The sequence below is a fragment of the Elephas maximus genome, chromosome 23 (assembly GCF_024166365.1).
Source record: "Elephas maximus indicus isolate mEleMax1 chromosome 23, mEleMax1 primary haplotype, whole genome shotgun sequence".
Lineage (NCBI taxonomy): Eukaryota > Metazoa > Chordata > Mammalia > Proboscidea > Elephantidae > Elephas > Elephas maximus.
The window spans coordinates 77,195,326-77,214,794 of NC_064841.1; the positions used below are offsets into that span (position 1 = coordinate 77,195,326).

Sequence of the window (19,469 nt, forward strand, 5' to 3'; positions counted from 1 at the left end):
GAATAATTGAAAGTTGTTATACTCATGACTGGTAAGATTATAATTACTTCAGAAGATTTCTTCACCGCAGAGCTCTTTAACTGTTGACTCTGGACACTCACGGTGTGTAGAGTGGGGCGTGTTAAGTAATTTTCAGCAATGTCTTTATAGGATTCTTTTTTCAGCGCACGTTGCATAGCTCTTGTGTTCTGAGGACTACACCTGGAGAAACTGCTCTCTAGCACTTCCCCTCCACTGTTTCTGTCAAGTGGTTTATAGATGTCAGGCCAGGCAGAGGGCTGTCTGGACAGTTCTATTTCTAGGTCTCGTGTTAGGTTCTTGGGAATTTTTGTCTTTTAGTGGCAGTCTCCTTGGCTTTTGTTGTATAATTAAAGTAGAATGTTTTAATTTTGAAGTACTACTTTTAAGTCTTTCATATAATTAAGTAAAGTTTATGGGATGGATGAGAATAGCATTGAATTGACCCGCTGTGGAGTTCTAGGGAAGTGCCAGGAATTAATAGACCAAAATTGATTTTAACATTTTATTCTACCGTTAGCTTCAGGGATCTGCTTGGTCCTTTCCCTCCCGAAAATTTTACAAGTTCCTTTTCTGTCTTTTCTTTCAACCATGAAAACCAAAAAGAAAATTTTGATTATTTGGAAACAGTTAACGGCTGAGCGGACCTCTTTAACCAGATATTCCTAAAATATGTTAACACAGGCTACTTTTGAGTCCAGGGTCTTTTAACAATTTAATTTAATTTCATACATTTTTATTTTGAAGCATTTAGTAGCCCATCTTTTCACTTACATGTTAAAGCCCTCTCTCAATCATGTGTTAATATTTAGCGTAGAATTTATCACAGTGTCGTCTCTGTTTAGTTTAGCTAAGAAAATTTGGCAGAGGGAAACCTGAACAGGAAATGACGTGTTGCGTAGGGCATGTGAAGGAACTGTTTGTGGCCACATCTGTAAGTATGTGTCTTTAAAAAAATTATTTCGATTTGTTTGTTTTTTACATTAGGAAAAGAATGAAAGGTATCTTCTGCTCTTCCCAAATATCTTGCTGATGTTGTCCGCCAGTCCTAGGATGAGTGGTTTCATCTACCAGGTAAAGCACGTTTTAAAATGATATTCTATCGTTTATTGTGAGTGATCATTTGCCCTCATTTAAAAAAAAAAAAAAAATCATTTCACTGCTTTCCTTTGGGGAAATACGAGAGCTGATTTAAGAGGAATGCCAGGGGGAGTCTCTCCTGATTTGGACACTGATTTATAATGGTGGTAGTAAGTAGCTTATTTTTTTCCTATATGTCTAGTAATTGCTCTTCGTAGGGTTTCATTGCCTTTTTTTTTGTGTGTGAAGCTGTAGAAGATGCTAATACCATTTCCATCAATTTTTTAAGGACTGACCTATCACCAGACAATACTTAACATAAGTCAGCTGCGTTGTTTTCTTTGATTTGCATTTCTTCAGAACATGTTGTTTTGTGTCCTCAACAAGAACAAGTGACAGCTTGATCGCACCTCCGCAGAAAGCTTCGCCTGCCGTCCAGGGGGGAGCTGTCATTACGGTTATCCCAGAAGAAGCATTTTAAAACTCTGGGATGTAGACGTATATGGACGTATTCTGAAGAATAATGAGTCTTCATTTTTTAGGCCGCTGGCAGCTACCCCTTTGTTCAGTTACCCCGATAAACTTAAGCCTGAGCCCTTTCCCGTCAGTGCCATCGGGCTTAGTGTTTTGTAGCCCCAGGAGTGTTACTGGGCTTCCTTAGGAGCGTCGAGTGGGTTGGCTGAAGATAGGGCCCGCTCTCTAACCTGAGGGAGAAGGATTGCCGTTTGGGGTAGGTTCGCATTCGTACAGGTGGCATACAAGGCTAGTGAGCATGCAGTATTTGCCCTCGGCGTTGGTGTTGACGTGGCACTGAATACCTCGTTCCACCAGTAGGACCCTGCTTTCCCGTTCTCTCTGCACAGTGTTGCCGGAAGCTTCTCCTCTCTGAGTGCTGTTGACCCATGGTCTGTTTATCATCAATACTCGTCCCTGCTCCCCAGTATATATTATAACATCCCTCAGATCACTGGCTTTAAGGGATATTAAAAAATGCTAACTCCAAAAACAGCAACATTTTATACTCTAAATGATTCTAAGATATGCTAAACTAAACACAGTTACACAATTTTGTCTTCTCTAGGACTCCTCAAAGCTCCTGATACACTTAGCATTAAAATCAGGACGGGCATATGCAACGCGTAACAATACATTTGATCGCACACATATCAAGCAGATGTATCTCGCTCGTCTGACGTTCTACCTGCCATTCTCTAGGACAGGGTTTTTCAGTCTTGGTGCTGTTGAGAGTTTGGGCTGTATAAGTCTTTGTTGGGGGCAGGGGACGGGGACGGGGGTAGGGGAGGCTGTCCTGGGCCCTGTAGGACACGGAGCAGCATCCCTGCCTCTGTCCACTAGATGTCAGGAGCAACTCTGCCGACTTTTTGCCACATGTCCTCTGCAGGGGGCAAAATGGTCTCCTTCACCCAGTGAGAACCGCTGCTTTAGAGGTGCTGATGGAGCCCTCTCCTCAGCTAATTGTTCTCCAGGCAGCGTGGTCCCAAAACCTGTAAATTTTTCCTAAGACTTGGTTGCTCACCATGTATCATGGTTTAGATGAACTGGGCTTACCTTGTTTTTAAATTTCGCTTTGTTGTTAATTATCAGTTTGCGTCGTTTTTCTGGTAATCTCTCCATTGACATTTCCTGTTCCAGTTACCGGTTTCAGATTTCTTCCTTTTTCAGAGAGGACTGGGTTGCCTACCGTTTTTTGCGTTGGGTACAACATTTAGCATAACTTTGTGTTTTCTGTTTAAACTACAATGTGTTAACTATTGTACGTTTCCTTTTCTTGTACTAATTTCCCACCCTTACTTTTGCCTTTGAACTTGGACCTTCGTCTGTATTTTTCTATGCGACAAACATACGCTTCCTTTCTATAAAGCAAGTCATTTAAAATAGCTGTTCTAGGTGCCAGCTTTTTTCTTTTTATTATTATCGTGTAATATTTTTTGTATTCTGGTGTTTATGCTTAGAGCAACTTTCCAGATGACGTTTGTTTTTATTCTGCTTTGCTACTCTTCTGTATCTTTTTATTTATGCAATTTCTTGATTATAGTTTTATGATTTCTTGTTTGAGGTGGAGATTTTTTGTATTACACATGCATCTGGTACAAAGACAAGAGCCTTTTGGTTTATAAAACAGTTCCTCTGTCATTTGAAATATCATTAAATATTTGTTTTCATAATGGTACATTCTTTACTAAACAAGCACTAACTGTTCTTCTTTTGTGGGGGGTGTCTTTTTAGGGAAAGCTACCGACGACAGGAATGACAATCACAAAGCTCGAGGACAGTGAAAATCATAAAAATTCATTTGAAATATCAGGTGATAGGCACAAACTTTTACGAATGCTGTCTGTTGATGAGAGCTGCGCTACTGTTTGTCTGCAGATTCTTAAGCTGTGTTGGATTGTACTCTGGGTGTGCGTGTGCCTGTGTGTGCGTGCCGTCTGCCTGTGTTTCCATCTCGGCCTGTTTCTTGTCTCCTGTAGGGAGCATGATTGAGCGGATATTGGTGTCATGCAACAACCAGCAGGATTTGCACGAATGGGTGGACCATCTGCAGAAGCAGACTAAAGTCACATCTGTCGGAAATCCCACGATTAAGCCTCATTCTGTGCCGTCTCACACTGTAAGGACTGTGCTGCGCCTTCCAGACACCACAGAGTGTCAGCCTCTGCTTGAGCTGTCAGGAAATGATCATGTACTCGATAGCCTCATTCATTTCTGGATCAGTAATGCAAAATATTGCTTCGTATTTCCCTGCAAATGGTGGCTTCATATCCATGTAGTGGTGACTAGTTTCACAACAGTTGTTACTGAGAAGCAGCCCTAAAATCGTGCATACTAGTACGCGGTTGGTGCAGCTTGAATAGCAGAACACCTCTCTTCTAAGAGTCGGATCCAGAAGACTAACTTGGGAGAGTTTTCGGCTAAACCACCAAAAGCCTGTTTCTGAGAATTTTAATTTTATTTACTTTGTTTCATAAAACATAACAAAATAATGATATGAGATTAAAAAAAAGCGGGACCAGATTCTTGTTGAAGGCCTTCAAATGTGTTTTGATTTTAAGAAAGTCCTAGCTTTACTTGGAAGCCCTGGTGGCATAGTGGTTAAATGCTGCAGCTGCTAACCAAGAAGTCAGCTGTTCAGATCCACCAGGCGCTCCTTGGAAGCTCTATGGGACAGCTCTACTCTGTCCTCTAGGGTCACTATGAGTCGGAATTGACTCAACGGCAGTGGGTTTGGTTTGGTTTTTGGTTATCTTTACTTAGAAAAGCTCGGTAGCTCTTTGGTTTTTTATATTCTTATTGCCAAATAGATCAGTACCACAATTTCAGTGTTTAGAAGTCTTTCTACTGGTGTTTTATGCTTAAGGTATTGGTGCCGAATTATTTTAACATTCATCATCTTTATTAAGTAACATTTTAAATCTGGAGAAACCTTTTTAAAAATGATTACAAAAAGCGTTTTCAGTTTGTAGATTTTTCTTATATTCCTATAGGGTTAATATGATCTTTATTAGAACATTTTCTACCATGCGAGTTCATTTTCCCACTCACTGTCCTTCAGATTAGAAGTTTTAGCTCAGGAAGTGTCAGGACAGAGGAGAGGATTGATCCGAGTTTCGTTGTGTCACTCCTTATTTTAACTGTTACCTCCCCATCCTTTTATAGATTCCTATCTTTCGTGGAGCTAGATTTATTCCAAGGACGTGTATGTACGTGTGTGCATGTTTATAAAGAAAAGTGGAAGTTCCTTTTCATTCGTATTCTCAAAAACAACCTAAAGCTAGACTTCGTAAAATTTTATATGGAGTGAAACTCTGCTGTGCGCTTGGACCTTGGCGTCTCAGCCTTTCTTTTCACGTCATTCAGCGGCAAGGGAGGCATTTCCTTGCGACGTGGCCGTGAGGTCCCCACGGGGTTGGTGGCTCTGTCCTAACATAATGAACTTCTGAAAAGTTCCGCATCCGCCTAGAGAGCGCCCCTCTGGGGGATCCTGTGTTCTCCCCGTAATCTGACTGTACCCCGTTTGAATAATGTACCAATTTTGAGATAAAACAGTCTTTTTTACTTTCTCGAGGAAGGAAAAATGAAACCAAACATGACTTACTGTGATGTTGGTGCTAGAAGGCGTGTTGTGCATCGTTTTTTTTTTCTGTGAATTATTTAATTTGAAAAAACGATTTTAACATATTTGCGTTGCACGTTATGAGCCTCCCTCCGAGCCACCGCCCGTCCACCACGGGCTAGCATGTGATTTTGTAGCTTCCGTGAAGTTAAACGCTCACGGTCTTGACGCTCATGGTGTTGGCGTCCACCGATCAGGCGTTTCAGATACCGTTCAGGCCTTTAGAATGACAGCCACACTTGAGGCGTCTGTCGACATAACCCCTCAGCTCCTCCTCCTTTCAGGTGTGCCTCACTGCTAACTGGCTTATTTGAGGTCACTGGCTAGTTTTGAGGCTTACTTATTTTATTTAACATCTTCTCTTTTAATCCTCAATGTGACGGAGTATTTTTGGGTTTTCAAGAATGTAAATGTCATTAACCAACATGTTCTTCTGAGAAACTAGAATAACTTTGTTTGGATTAAAGCTGATTTTTTAAAGAAAATAACTCATTTTATCCCAGCGCTGGGCCATTTTTTTCAGTAAAGGGCCAGATGGTCAGTGTTGCCACCTTTGTGGGCTGTAAGGTCTCTGCTGCAGCCAGGACAGCTGCTGTTACAACATGAACACAGCCGCAGCCCCAGAGCTGTAAAGGGATGGGCATGGCTGTGTATCAGTCACACTTTGTTTTTTCCTTTTACAAAAACTGGGCAAGCCCTAGCTTTGTGGGCTCCTGTATCACCAGCCAGTAGATAATATGTGACCTGAGAGAAGGACTGCCTTGCCTTCCCCCTGCGACTATACGCCCAGCACAAAGAATGTCTGTTCTTTTATATAATACCGATTTTTATAGTAAATGAGAATTTTTTCTCAAACGTTACTACCATGGCAAAGAGGTGGCTTGTAGGCTATTCGGGGTTTTAGGTACTCAGTTTAGTGATGTTCATTACTGATAGATGCATGGTCCTAAGCAAAATAGCAGAAGGATCTCTGTTCTTAGCCCAGGCATGCCACAGCTGACTGCATTTGATCCTAGAAACTGACCATTTAGAGTCGGATATTCAGAAGAAATAACAGTTTGGGGATTGCTTCATTGGGAGTGTTTAAAAAACAACCTGGCTTTATTTGATCAGGTTTATTTTCCGGTAAATGCGTTAACGTCTTACATTTTGTTTGTTTTCTTTTCTCACAACCTGTGTGCTTGCAGCTTCCTTCTCATTCAGTCACACCATCCAGCAAGCATTCAGACAGCAAGCCAGTGCCCCTGACTCCTGCATACCACACTCTCCCACACCTTTCCCACCATGGGACTTCACACACCACCATTAACTGGGGACCTCTGGAGCCTCCCAAAACACCCAAACCTTGGAGCCTCAGCTGCCTGCGCCCTGCTCCTCCTCTCCGGCCGTCAGCTGCTCTGTGTTACAAAGAGGTGAGGCCCTGTGACCGTTCTAGCACCCATTGTAGCCAGCATGACTAAACAAGAGAAACAAGACTTGGAATCTGGGTGTGTTAAATAGGTTATTCCATACTCCCCCCCGCCCCCCTTTTATTTCAATGAATTTAGAAACATTGACAGTCTAGCATGTCACTCTGTGACGTAAAAAAACACAGATTAGCTTCTTCAGAAGTGTGCTCACCTCATACTGCTTCTGGGACCTGGGAGGGAGGTGAGGGACCCACAAGGGAAGCGGTGTGTAGCACGGGGCCCTTTCCGTGCATGTTCACAGAGGGGCCTTTATCTTGCAGCAGAAGCCTGTGCTCATGCGAAAGGTGCCGCTTCTGTGGCTCCTCCTCGGTTCCTGCTGACTCAAGGGGCAAGGAGCTAGAAGAAACTTTACCCGGGCTTCCTCTTTGCCTTTTACTGAGCCTTGTACACGGGCTTCCTCTTTGCCTTTTACTGAGCCTTGTACACGGGCTTCCCCTTTGCCTTTTACTGAGCCTTGTACGTGGGCTTCCTCTTTGCCTTTTACTGAGCTTGATTTATTTTGAACTTCCACCTGGAGAGAGGTGTCACTTTATTTCTGCATGCTGTTCTGTTGCCCCTTACAACCCTTTCTTTAAGAGCCTGTTCAGGGAACCCCATATTTGTCACCAGAAACTATTTGAGATGAAGAGAACACACACAAAAAAATAAGGCAACTCCCTCCTTTGATGTGTAAGGAATCCTAACATAATTTTTACCCCCCTACATTCTAATTCAGTATTTTATATCAAGTGCATAAATAAAAAATTCTTATTCATAAATATGTATTAACAATTCCATACATTTTTACCTAAACCCTCTTCGACAAGGAAAGGAAGTGTCTTGAGAAGTGTGTTCTGAGAAATATTCAGACTTTTATTGAATAGAAACTGTGAGTGCGTCGAAGCAGGGATACCTGGTGTCAAGTCTAGTTGATGGCCACATTTGCGAAGGAAACCAGAGTAGACTCGCTGTACCTGGTAGCAACCCTGAGCATTTTAAGACACACATAAAAGTACTGCATAAGAAGTTATTAGTCTTTTACTTTTTTTTTAATAAGTTTTTTATGGCATGTCTTTTGCCGACAGTCATATACCCACGTCAAGGATTTCTTAGGCTGGGCAGTTACTTAAAGAATGCTGATGTCTTTTATTATATAGTTTAGTGTTTACAGTCCAAAGGAAAGTGAGATAATGTGGCGAGAATTTGTGGCGATTTAATTACCTGGACAGAAAATTGAGGTTAGATTGTTAGGCTTATATCAAGGAAATGAGGTTGCAATGAATTTTAAAAGCAAAGCTAAACAATAGCAACAAAAAGTAGCAAAGAAGTAGGAAGGTATTGAGGTAGGCATAAGAAGTTGGAGTTTGTGTCAACCTGGCTGCAGCTGCTCTGCTGGACTACACGTTGGAGAAGCATGTCATAGGCTGTAATTGCCCAGTATCACTGAGTACTTCAAGACACGTAGGGAGAAGTGATCTTACATAACAAGGCGGAAGAAGGTGGAAATTCACGGAGAGCTAGTCTGCAACCAGCTTTCCCTAGTTTCTTCGGGTAGTCAGGCATACTTTATATATTGACTTTGAGGCCCTCTGCCTGTGACATACCCTTCTAATCAATTAGAAGGGCGCGGACTCACCTTGGTGACCTCATCAAGAGTATCTCTACTGGTTTTGAATTAGGCCAGCTATCTTATTTTTTTTAGGCTTTCCAGCCATAGGACACATATTGTGTATATTCTTGAACTGATTCCTGGTGCATTTCTAAGAGTGTTAAAAAAAAAAATTTTTTTTTTCAAATTTTTCTCAGAAAAAAAAAAAAAACAGATAAGCAGTAACAAAAAATCAGGCTTCTTTCACTCTCTGCTTTCAGTCTAGTCCATCCCGTAGCACATCTCGCCTTCTGAATCTTAGTTTCTCATTTCAGGATTAATGAGTGGTTTATGTACTTTAAATGATGCAGAAGTTAGCCTTTTTTGATATGGGTATTTCATATACGCTTGAAAATGGAACCTTCTCACACACCCATGGGACTTTATTTTGCTCATTTAGTTTTTCACTGCTTCCTCACTCTTTCAGAAGTCTGGTGTTATAAAGGCAAGGGGTGGACCCTGACCTTTTCAAATGTTAAATTTCTGTGAACGTGCCGCATAGAGAGCAGCCAGCACCAGCCTTCTATCACTGTATTCTCTCCTCTCAAAGCCCTCTCAAAGCCAGTTAGCCAGTCTCCTAGTTTCTTCTTACGTGAGGCTTAAAGTATTTCCTTAAAGAAATCATTTTTTACTTACTTTTCATTTAAAAGCAGCCCTAGTTTCCTCATCTCTCGCTAGTCAGATGTATTAGGTGGGTCTACTCCTGCAGAAATCACAACCCATCCCCCACCCACCTGGGAGTGTAGATGCGTCACTGTCCACGGTTCCCTATCTGTCAGTTTTTTCCCCTCTCCACCCTCCGCCAGCCTGCCTGCAAGCCTGAAGCAGCAGCTTTGCTGTGAGCTGTTACTATACTAATGGGACCCGGTAACACAAGGAAACCTGATTCTGTCAGAGTCAAGAGGAAATATTAGCCAGTGACTAAAACTGAAAATGGCTTATTAATTTTTAATTAACGTTCAGCATTTGGCAAAGAAAATCCAAATTATAATGAGAAAAATAGAAAGCTCATAACACTGGCTGCAGTGATTTAGTATTTCACACCTTGAGAGCAACCCTCAGTTGACACACAAATAAAAATTACTGCTTTGGAGTATTGCTGCAATTTCTTTTTCCCTTTTTAATTTCCCCAGGATCTTAGTAAGAGTCCCAAGACCATGAAAAAACTGCTACCCAAGCGCAAACCTGAACGGAAACCTTCTGATGAAGAATTTGCTTTGAGGAAAAGTGAGTAAATATGAATGAAAGAGTAAGTTTCTTTATCATGATGAAGTACTCTGTGTCTCGTTAGAATGGAGAAATGATTGACGGCTTCTCAGAGACCCCAGGGAAGGCAGGGATATGGACCTTATTAAGCCTTTTAAAGGTAGTACCTTGGGAAACGGTTGAACTTGTAGCAGCCACTTGAGCGTTAACACAGGCGCAGGAGATTTATAACTGAAGACAAACATCTCGATGTTAATAATGAAACGTGCACGCACTTTCCCTTGATAAAATAGTTCACAGTCTTACAGGGTGTATATTGACTGCGTCACACTGTAGAGACTCAAAGCTGCATACCAGCCTTGACTTACCTCCATTTCACCTGTGAACCTAAGCCAGGTGTTCAGCTTAGACCTGGGGATCTCACCTTCTCTTCTTGTGTGCCTTTTTTCCCACAGAAATTCTACCCACACTTTCTCAGATGCCGTAACGTCCTGAAACTTTCTCTAAATCCGCTGGCTGAACGCGACCCATTCCTTTTAGATCTCAGAGCTGTGCCCCACCCGTGCTATTATATTGCCTTCACTTTTCTATCGTACTTGTCTGTATGCTTGTATGATTTCCACTGCTCAGGTAAAAGCTTTTTAAAAGCCGGAAGCAGAATCTAATTCAGCTCCAGCTTTTTCAGCCGGCCCCTTATACACATGAGGTGCTTAGCCGATGTCCATTGGCTGAGCAGAGCTATTTTTAGAAGCAAGAGATTAGGAGGATTTACTCCCTTCTCCTCCACGCCTCTGTTTCTTCCCAGTGCCTGTTCCGTTTCCTGGCAGTGAGAGTCAGGAGGGAGTGGCAGGCATTGTGTCTCACTAGGTCTCTGTGCGGCTGCTTAGACTCAGTGAAGACTCGAAATGGGTAGGTGGCCAAGCCAAACCGCATGGTAGGGCCAGCCCCGGGGAAGCTGTAGGGGTTCTTCTGAGAGGTCCCTGTCTCCCTGTCCTGCTGACACGTTCTCAGCCGGCCCTGTTTTTGCCGCTCCTCGCCTCTCAGCTCCCACCAATCTTAGGACTTACAATGTGAGCGAATCTGAGAAATCCCCTTGTGCCAAAGGTGACAAAAGGAAAATGCTAGAGGTCTTTTGTAAATCATTGTGACTTTCTGGAGACATGGCTTCTATTTTTACCTTATCCACTGGGACCCCTCAAGGATTTCCTTTCCAAAAGAAGGCTTGTGAGAGAGACATTTTAGTCAGAGTTTGAATATCACACTGAAGGAGGAGGCAATGTGGGGTAGTGGTTAAGAAATGTTCTCCAGAGCCTGACCAACCTGCACGTGAAGCCTAGCTCGCTCGGCTGCTTACGTGACCTGGGCAAGTGACTTATCTCTGTACTCCAGATTTCTCGCCCTTAGCATCAGGGATGATAATAAATGGAAGAATTAAATAATACTGGACCTGTAAACTGCTCAGTAAACATTTGCTGTCTTAACATCCTTACCCTGTAAGTTGTACACAGTAAACACTGTGGTATAAATTGCTGTCCTGCCTCTTTTTCCTCAGATTATAGGCAGCTGCTACAGCGTCCGGCACCAGAGCAGAGAACACATAATGACACGGCTGATCGACAAGTCAGCGTATTCTAGTGAGCAGAGCCAGATTTTGGAGTCAGGCAGACCTAGAGCTGGATACCTGCTCTGCCATTTGGGGCTGCGCAATTACTCATGTATAAGAGGGGAAAGTAAATACTCATAGGGTTGTTTGTGGAATTTTTGGGGCACCTTCCATTTGAAAGATGCTGTGCTGGGCACTCAGGATGTGGCTGCAAGTAAGATACTCCTTCATTGACAAATATTTATTGAGTACTTCTGTGTGCCAGGAGCTAGGTAAAAAATAAAAAATCTCTGTCTTCTTGGAGTTTAAATTCTGTTGAAAGATGAGGACAGGGAAAAAAGAAAGTAAAAGATAAAGTATGTTTGTTGTTAAGTACCACAGAGAAAAATAAATTAGGGCAGGGAAGAGGAGGTAGGGACAGCTTCAAATAGGGTGCTCAGGGCAGGAGTCACTGGAGGAGCCTGATCTGAATACAGACTGTCAGGAGCTGGAGAAGGAGGCCAAGCAGGTATCTGGGGAGAGCGTTGGGGGTAGTGGTTCCAGGCAGGGGCTGCAAAGCCTCTGAGACAGGAAACCTCATGGTGTGTTCCAGGAACGGCAAAGAGGCATCTATGGCTGAACTAGTGAGTGATGAGGGGAGGAATAAGAGATGAATTTAGAGAGGTGGTGGGGAAGCAGGGCCTGCATGGCTGCTGTGATGAGTGGGAAGCCATGGTACGGTTCTGAGCACAGGACGTGGTCTAGCTTGGGTTTTAATGGCGTCACCACGACTGCTGTGTTGAGAATAGACGGGGGCAGAGGCAAAACCAGGGAGACCAGACAAGACAGGCTGTTGCAGGAATCCAGGTGAGGGTGAGAAGCGACGTCAGCCTGACAGTGGTGTTGATAATGTAGGTGGTACAAATGTGGACAGATCTCGGTGTTCTGTAAAGATTAGACTCCAGCAGTGATTCTTAACTGAGGGCACTTTTGTGCCCCGGGGACATTCAGCCAGTGGCTGCAGACGTTTTCATTGTCACACTGGGTGGGTGCTACTGGCATCAGTGTATAGAGGCCGGGGATGTTGCTATACACCCTACGATGAACAGGATAGTCCTCTCTCTGCCCCCCCCCGCACCCCCATAAAGAATTATCAACTCAGAACGTCAGTAGTGCTGAGGTCGAGAGCCCTGGCTTTCTAGGTGTGCTGTCACATTGGATGTTGCGTGTGAGAGAAAGCAAGGCACCAAAGGTGGATCCAGGGCTTTTGGCGCGTGAACCTACAAGGACGAGTTAGTTTTCCTGAGATGTGAAAGGCTGTGGGAGGAATAACGAGGTGTGGGGAAGGTGTTGGGGGAGACAAGGTGCTCATCAGCTTTAGATCTGAAAAGACACCCAGGAAGAAACATCAAGTAGACGATTAGATACGTGATTCTGAAGCCCATGGGAAAGGTCTGGGGTCGTGGTAAAAATTTCAGAGGTGTTACCATTGTTCAAATGGTATTTCAAGCCATGAGATTGAAGTCATGGAAAGAATGGGTATAGATAAAGAAGTAAAAAGGAAGGCACTTCAATGTTAAGAGGTTAGGAGCGGGCAAAGGAAACTTTGAAGGAGGGGACTGGTCAGGTGAAAGGAAAACGAAGCATTTTTGTGGATTAAAAGAGAAATTTTTAGAAACGATCTTTCTGTAAATAGTGCCTGTGCATAGTAAGTGCTTAGTAAGCTTCACTGCTTTGAGGCCATATTGCAATATCCTAAGTTGCTTGTCCCTCGTTACATTCAGAATTCTAGAATTGTTTGGGTTCACAGGACAGCCTGTGCCATATACAACATGTGTGCTGTCAGCTTGCTAGCGTCTAACTTTTGTGATGAAAGGTGGATCAGGCATGACTGTTGAAAACTGAACACGCCCACGAAAACCTGCACAGTCTTCCTGGCTTCCTAATACTCTCTCTGCACTTTCTGACGACGTGTGTACTTCCCCATATCTGAAAACAACAGTCAGCTTACACCAGCCGTGCAGATAATGCCACTCACACAGAGAATTTCCTCTTGGCAAAGAGGGAATGTCCTACCTATGGAAATTACCTTTCAACGTGTCCTGAAATTAAACTACGTAAAACGTTATCTTTCTCACTCCATAAAGGAGTCACTTGTTATGGGAACCCTGGTAAATGGTTGTCTCAGTAGCTCTTAAACTCTCGGTACTGTAATTGAATTTTTAGTAGTGAATATTTGGTTTGCCTTGTATATTTTTTACTATCATAAAGTGACATTGGAAACCCTGGTGGCGTAGTGGTTAAGTGCTACAGCTGCTAACCAAAGGGTCGCCAGTTCGAATCTGCCAGGCGCTCCTTGGAAACTCTATGGGGCAGTTCTACTCTGTCCTATAGGGTTGCTATGAGTCGGAATCGACTCGACGGCAGTGGGTTTGGGTTTTTTTTTTTTTTGGTTTTTTAAAGTGACATTGAGACTAAGGATTACCAACTGTAAATATTTTAGCCTTCTATTTTTTTACCTTTTTTTATTGGAGTAGGTGAGCCTTTTTAAATGTATATCCAAGTAATATAGAAAAATAAGTAGTTCTGCTCTAAACTGTAGGATCAGTCCAGCAGTGTGTGTAATCCCACTGGGCACCAGCCGCATGTGAGGCTCTGTACTTAGCGACTTAGTGCTGCTGCCATTAGATGCTGTTGGCCTGGCAGATCCCAACCTCGGCCTGTGCTCTCCGGGTGGAGGTGAAGGCCAGCTGCTGAATAATCTATAGTTTTAAGGAAGAGCCCTGGAGTGACAACTTCAGGCTCTAGGTTGGGCTTTGTAATTAAATTCCTGACACCACTTTCAAGGCCCCTGGAGGTGATTTTTAGTTGACAGTGTGTTCTGTCTTAGATTAAAGTCCTGTTAAAGAATTCACGGATCAGAGAGAGCGCTCATTTTAAAGGCCTTCCCTAACTGTAACCAGACTCTGGAGAGTTGTTTCTGTCTTCACTCCTGCCAGTTCCTGAAGTTCATGTCAGCATGGAGAGTACCACTCCTTTTTATTTTTGGGTTTGGTATGTGAGAAATCCTACTGTGTTTGAATTTGCATTTCTTCATTAGTACTGATTAAACATCTTTTACTTCCTGCTGTATTCTTATTTTGAGTTGCTGGTTCCTATCTCTGGCCTTTTCTTTTGAGGGTGGGACATAATGTTTTTCTTACGAATTAGCAAGACATCCTTTATATATTTCAGGTATTAACCCTTAGCTGGATATGTGCGGATAGAAAATACTTAAAAAAAAACTAGAAAATCTTTTGAATATAACTATTTTCTAAATGTTTGGAAAACCATTATCTGACAAGAAAATGAGAAGAGGGCTTGTCTTAATTATCACCGTTTTTGGTTGAGTTGATGATTCTGCATTCGTCTAGTTAATTGTACTAATTGATTTCAGTTAAGTTGTAAAGCGTTGCTCCTCTTTTGACAGGTACGGCCGCTTTAGAAGAAGACGCTCAGATTTTAAAAGTTATCGAAGCTTACTGCACAAGTGCCAAAACGCGGCAAACGCTCAACTCAAGTAAGTTCAGTTTCCCGGTAATGTGGTCTGAATTATGGTGTTTTGTGTAAGTGAACAACCTCGAGTAAGCTGCTCAGTCAGGCCCACTGCACCGCTCATGGACTTGTCTGAGCTGTCCTAGGGAGCAGTGTGTTCATGGCTTAGCTTGAACCTGAAGTCCTTTAATCACCGTGAAAGGATCTTAGCTGTCCACAACAGAATTTATAAAGGGCTCTTATGCTTAGAGAAGATGTGTTTAGAAGACAGAGGAACGTTAATTCAGTTATTTCAGCAGTCATACCATTGGTGTCATGGTTTTTTTTTTTTTTTTTTTGACTTTTTAAAATCAAAAATACCAAACCTGTTGCCATCAAGTCGATTCCGGCTCATAGCTACTCTCTATAGGACAGAGTAGAATGTAAACCTAGAGCGAGGCTTTTTTAGCTCCTCCCATTCCCCCCTCCTTTTTTTTTAAATGATTGGTTAAAAAAATTTTTTTTTAAGTAGGTACCAACTAATTTATTTGGTATGTTTCATTACCACCTGAATTTGCCTGCCCCCAGTGCATATTGCCGTAAATGAAAAAATCCTATCCATTTTGTGGACAGTAAAACCTTTTTATTTTATTTTTAATCTTTCCCAAAAGGTGAGAGTGGAGTGCAGTATGAAAACAGTAGCTTTTATTCGTTCAGAGGAAAGGGGCTTATTTTCCCCTTCTTGCTGGCACCTGCACCCCCGAATGGCTGACCTTTCATGGGTTTGTTGGTGCTAGGGTGGCCACCGATGCTGTGGGCGTCCTTGGCACTGTCAGTTCTTACGCTGATTATTTTTTTGAGAAGTAGATTGTGTATATATTACTTCTGCATAAAAGCTTGCTTTATTAGATTTTATATGTGCAGTTCCCTTTTCACCTTGACTTTTGGCAAATCACTTATTCTCACCTCTTCAGTTCCATCAACTGCAAAATGGTGATTAAATTGGAGACTTTTTACCATAGGCCACCTGTGTCATGGAGACCTTTTACCATAGCCCACCTGTGTCATAGAGACCTTTTACCATAGCCCACCTTTGTCATAGAGACTTTTTACCATAGCCCACCTGTGTCATGGAGACCTTTTACGGTAGCCCACCTGTGTCGTGAAGACCTTTTGCCGTAACCCGCCTGTGTCATGGAGACCTTTTACCGTAGCCCACCTGTGTCATGGAGACCTTTCACTGTAGCCCACCTGTGTCGTGGAGACCTTTTACTGTAACCCACCTGTGTTGTGGAGACTTTTTACCATAGCCCACCTGTGTCATGGAGACCTTTTACCATAGCCCACCTGTGTCATGGAGACTTTCTTCCAAGAATCAGCACTGCCCTTTTTTTGTCCATGTTGTTTCTGGTGAAAATGCCTGTTCCTAGTAGCTAGTCAGCAGAGTAGGAGATCAGTGGAAAGGCCTAGATACCCTGTCAGAGTGTGGACTTAGTATATATACAATCAAGCAATACCTTGTAAGGACAGATTATCGTGACTTAAGGTATTACAGTTTCATTTACTTGACAAGGATTGTATTTCAACTAACAGGCTATAAAATGTGGGCACGCTGTTTTGGCTTTTGAATTTTAGATTTTTTAAAAGTGGACGTCTCAGTTTCAATTACTTGAAATATAATTTTAACCCAATAGTCTCAGGTGAGCAGACCAGGTGACATGGGCTTTGTGTGGGTTTTAGTGGCAGCAGCATTTTCTCATAACAGGAGACAGAGCCATGGAACACATGTGTGGCTTTGCTTCTTTTGGCTGCCTGAGGGAACGGCCCACGATTCGTGCAGATCTTTCTTACCCCTTTGCCTGTTACGTATTCCCCTTTCTCCTACACAAGAAAGGCACTGGACAACAATACGCTGATTTTTCTTTTAATTGATATTATGGGCAAACCACTCTGTGGCCTCCGAGGGATTATAACCCTATGGCTTTAAACTTGTGCTCTCCAGAAAAGGTAGTGATAGGAGAAGCCAGTCCTTTTTGCTGTAAAGGTCGTGTACTTAATCAGGATAACTTGGAAACGGAATCATAGTGATAGCAACTCTTCTCACGTTCAGTGCTTAGTAAAAATAATTTTCAGAAGGAAAATCTATTTTACCTAAAGTTCAGTTCTGTTCAGTGCACATTTGGATACCAAAAAGACTGAACCAAACATCCATTAATGGGAAACATTGCAGTACAAACGTTTAGGGAGTAATTGGCTTCACAGAGGTCGGTGATTTGATTAAAGAAGCCCAAAGTAGTCCACTGCTGCTCGTGGCTTTGGATCAGAATTCAGTTAGATCAAAAGTGGGAGCAAGGAAGGAATCAGTGGTTGCTGCGGCCCGCCGTTAAAAGTCACACGGGCGCCCTCTTGTTTTTCTTTTTGTATGTACTCGGGACCCTCCATCTTCAGACCCCTCTCGGGTTCTGCATGTTTTGCAATCCCAGTTGCTTGGCCAGTTTCATTGATCACAGTTGCCAACCACTCATGGGGTGATCTCTGTTCTGCCATTTTGTTCCCCTTCCTTGTGTTGTCCTCTTTTTAACATAGTGGCATTACCAGGTCACTTACCTGTACCCTGACAGCAGAGGGTCTGCACAGGGCTGCTTATATCGTGTATTCATTTCCACTGGCTAAGCTCTGAGCACTGTTGCTGAGATCAGCTGTCCTCAGTAGATTGGTGGGCTGATGGGAGGTGGGGGAAATAGAGGGAAGGGGACCCTCATTAATTCTTGTCTCCACCCTGAAATTTTAACAGTGGTTATGTCTGGACAAGGTAAGTTTAGTTCCCATGGTTAAGTTGACTTCTGGTGATTTATAGTCTTGGCAAAGAGATAGCTGCAGAATTAAGTAAAAAATTCTTTGAAACTATTTTGGTTTAATATATCCACTTAATGAATAGGAAGCGTTTTTAATTAGCTACGTATAAATGGGTTCTTTTACAAAAAATGTCTTAAATGAGACTATTTGTTATATCTTGTGGGCTAGAATTGGTTGTCAAGTGTTCATAGAGTCATCTTTTGGAGCTGGGCTGAACTTATAAAAGATTTCTTAAATGAGAACTTTATACCAGTAACTTTAAAAGAAACAATTTGTAAACAGTGTCATGATTTAAGTCTATTTAATGATATTGAATTAGTTTTATTCTAAGAGTTGTGCTAAGTTCATTTTTAAAACCCAGCCATAAATAAGGATAAATAAGCATTGATGCCATTTTTTTTAACAATATTTTCTCTTTTCCTTCTCCTCCCATCACCTTTTGCTTTTGTTTCCATGTTTTTTGGTTGTGGCTATTCCCGTTTGTTTTCCCTCTCATCCCACCTTGGCCTGTCCACACCTGTCATTTCATCTCACCCACACATCCTTAGCATGGCAAGGCACTGACCTGATGCATAATCACGTCTTGGCCGATGACGACCAGTCAAGTCTAGACTCGTTGGGTCGTCGCAGTAGCCTTTCCCGTTTGGAGCCTTCAGACTTCCTGGAAGACTCTGACTGTGACAGTATATGGACAGCCCATAGTTACAGAACGGGTTCTACTTCTCGTAAGAGCTGTTGCTCATATATCTCTCACCAGAACTAGCGCACTCGCAGCTTTTCTTAACAAACGCTTGTTGTATCGCAGCCCGCTTTTCCTAGATGTTTTCTTGCTGTTCTTGTCTCTTTTAATGTGATATTTTAACAACTTTTGAGAGCGTTTCTGGTATTTCCCATTGTACTTTGTGGAGGCGTGATTGCCAATTCAAATATACATTCAGATTACTAACTGTTGAAGGGAGACGGTGTATTCGCAAGCCAATGCCTGCGGGGTTCTTTTCCTAACGGATAGTTGTTTTATAGTTCCAGATCGCTTGGTTTTTTATTCTCAGTGTAGCAACTGTCTCGTTTCCTTTTTGGATTCAGCTGTATGAACACTTTTATATTTTATACTGAAACCATACAGGTTTGTGATCTCAGTGCAACCAGCTGGAGGAGGCTTTAGCCTTACAGTGACCTAAATTTTTTTTATGTGTAACAGGCACAGTGATCAAGTAGTTGTTGAGAGATAATGAGAAGAAAATATGCAACAAAAGAACTGTCCATTCAGTTCAGAGAGCCGTGTTTCTGAGAAATCCCCAAGATCATTTGGGAATCATGACCAGCAACCCGTGTCTGTTGCCAGCATGAGTTCTCTGCCTTGGCAGACGTAAACAAGAGTTCACCGCCCACCCCTCCCTCCCCGGTGTGCTCACGACAGCCCAGCATCTCCCGTTTGCCGCGATTCTGGAGTTCTTTTCTCCAAAGGCAAAGTTCACTGTCAAAGCTCAGACGTTTGATTATCATGCCAGATTTTTTCTGTGGGGTAATTTCTGTTATCTAGTACTCAGTAAGCCTGTACCACTCTATTAAAGGTTTAAGGTCCAGGATCTGAATTATTTGGCATCTAAAGTGTAGACTAGACTGGGCTCGGATAGACATCTGGTCTACTTAAAAAGTCCAGTGCTTGGGCTTCAGTCACAGCTTGGCTGCACCCCGACACCCATACCTGTGCTGTCTGTAATGGCCGTGAGCACATCGTTTGTTTTCAGCAACCAGCTGCAGTGAAACTCCGTTTACAGCAACCCCTGTAGCGCGTAATCTCCATTGTAACGGGATGCCTAAGTCCACTGAAGATTTACTAGGTTGTCACGGAACTCGCTTATAAGAAAATCTCGGATTTCGGGGGTGGAAGTCCCCCACTTCCTTGGGATTTGTTGTAAGGAGATTTCACTGGCCTCACTCAGACTAATTTTTGCTTCAAAAAGAACTGAATGTGACATGTTA

General features: G+C 42.7%; 1 protein-coding gene across 11 annotated transcripts in view; it reads left to right on the forward strand.

The window, feature by feature from the left end:
- Positions 1-19,469, forward strand: part of ARHGEF7 (Rho guanine nucleotide exchange factor 7) — a 205,130-nt gene that overhangs the window by 171,058 nt on the left and 14,603 nt on the right. For 10 of the 11 annotated variants that reach the window (XM_049867655.1, XM_049867651.1, XM_049867653.1 and 7 more), the window contains 6 exons: positions 1,006-1,092; positions 3,346-3,424; positions 3,591-3,730; positions 6,421-6,645; positions 9,463-9,556; positions 14,587-14,676. In XM_049867655.1, the coding sequence (XP_049723612.1) occupies positions 1,006-1,092; positions 3,346-3,424; positions 3,591-3,730; positions 6,421-6,645; positions 9,463-9,556; positions 14,587-14,676 (715 nt within the window). Of the gene's footprint in view, positions 1-1,005; positions 1,093-3,345; positions 3,425-3,590; positions 3,731-6,420; positions 6,646-9,462; positions 9,557-14,586; positions 14,677-18,034; positions 18,212-19,469 lie in introns of all 11 variants that reach the window. The other variant, XM_049867661.1, reaches the window with a different exon arrangement.